Consider the following 838-nt stretch of genomic DNA (forward strand, 5'->3'; position numbering starts at 1 on the left):
GGCTCCCGGGACCAAAGGTCGGTGGCTGGGGGTCCCTCATTGTCCCCAACGCAGTGGTCATCCTGCAGTGGTGAGGGTCTCCATGCACTGTGTTGCCCACCCCATCCCTTTGTCCTTGCAGGGTGACTGCGGCAAACCTGGTCCTCCTGGGAGCACGGGTCGTCCCGGGGCGGAGGTGAGAGAGTGGGGAGGGGACAAAGGAGCCCTGTGCTGAGTGATGGGACCTGCACCCCTCCCTTCATCCTACTGCCTCCTGCAGGGTGACCCTGGCCCCATGGGACCCCAAGGCCGGCAGGGACCCCCGGGACTCATTGTAAGTGGCTCTGTTCCCTTGATGTGCACTGGGGCGGTGTAGAGAGTGCTATGGGGCTGTGTCCCCAAACCAAGGGGCTCTGCCTCCTGCTGAAACCCCTCTCTCTGCCCCCAGGGCCCCCCTGGCAGCCCAGGGCAGCCTGGTCCTGCTGGCCTGGCTGGAGTGGTGAGTACCTGTGGGGCTGCCCTATGGTCCCCCAAGTGACAGAATGGGGACAGGAATGGGGACAAAGAGTGGTGGCCATCCCCATCTCACACTGCATCCACACCGCAGGGGATGAAGGGTGAGCGTGGCTCAGCGGGGGACCGAGGTCTGCCGGGAATGCCAGGACAACCAGGGCCACCGGGACACCCAGGGCCACCGGTGAGAGCAGTGGATGGGCACAGGGGACTGCGAGCACCGTGCCAAGCACACCTCATATCACCTCGCTTTCATCCCACAGGGGGAGCAGGGACCGGATGGACCCGTTGGTAAAGAGGTACAGGAGGGGCAGTGGATGCTGGGGTGCCCCTGGGACAGCCCCAC

General features: G+C 65.0%; 1 protein-coding gene across 1 annotated transcript; it reads left to right on the forward strand.

Moving 5' to 3' along the window:
• Positions 1–5: 5 nt before the first annotated feature.
• LOC104915553 (collagen alpha-1(XVI) chain-like) lies at positions 6–833 on the forward strand (the record flags this gene model as incomplete). Its single annotated transcript, XM_010726467.2, has 6 exons — positions 6–17; positions 122–175; positions 260–313; positions 428–478; positions 587–676; positions 756–833. Coding segments are annotated over 6 exons (339 nt in total), but the record flags the coding sequence as incomplete, so codon positions are not given.
• Positions 834–838: the final 5 nt, after the last annotated feature.

Source organism: Meleagris gallopavo (genome assembly GCF_000146605.3).
Source record: "Meleagris gallopavo isolate NT-WF06-2002-E0010 breed Aviagen turkey brand Nicholas breeding stock chromosome 25 unlocalized genomic scaffold, Turkey_5.1 Chr25_random_7180001841759, whole genome shotgun sequence".
Lineage (NCBI taxonomy): Eukaryota > Metazoa > Chordata > Aves > Galliformes > Phasianidae > Meleagris > Meleagris gallopavo.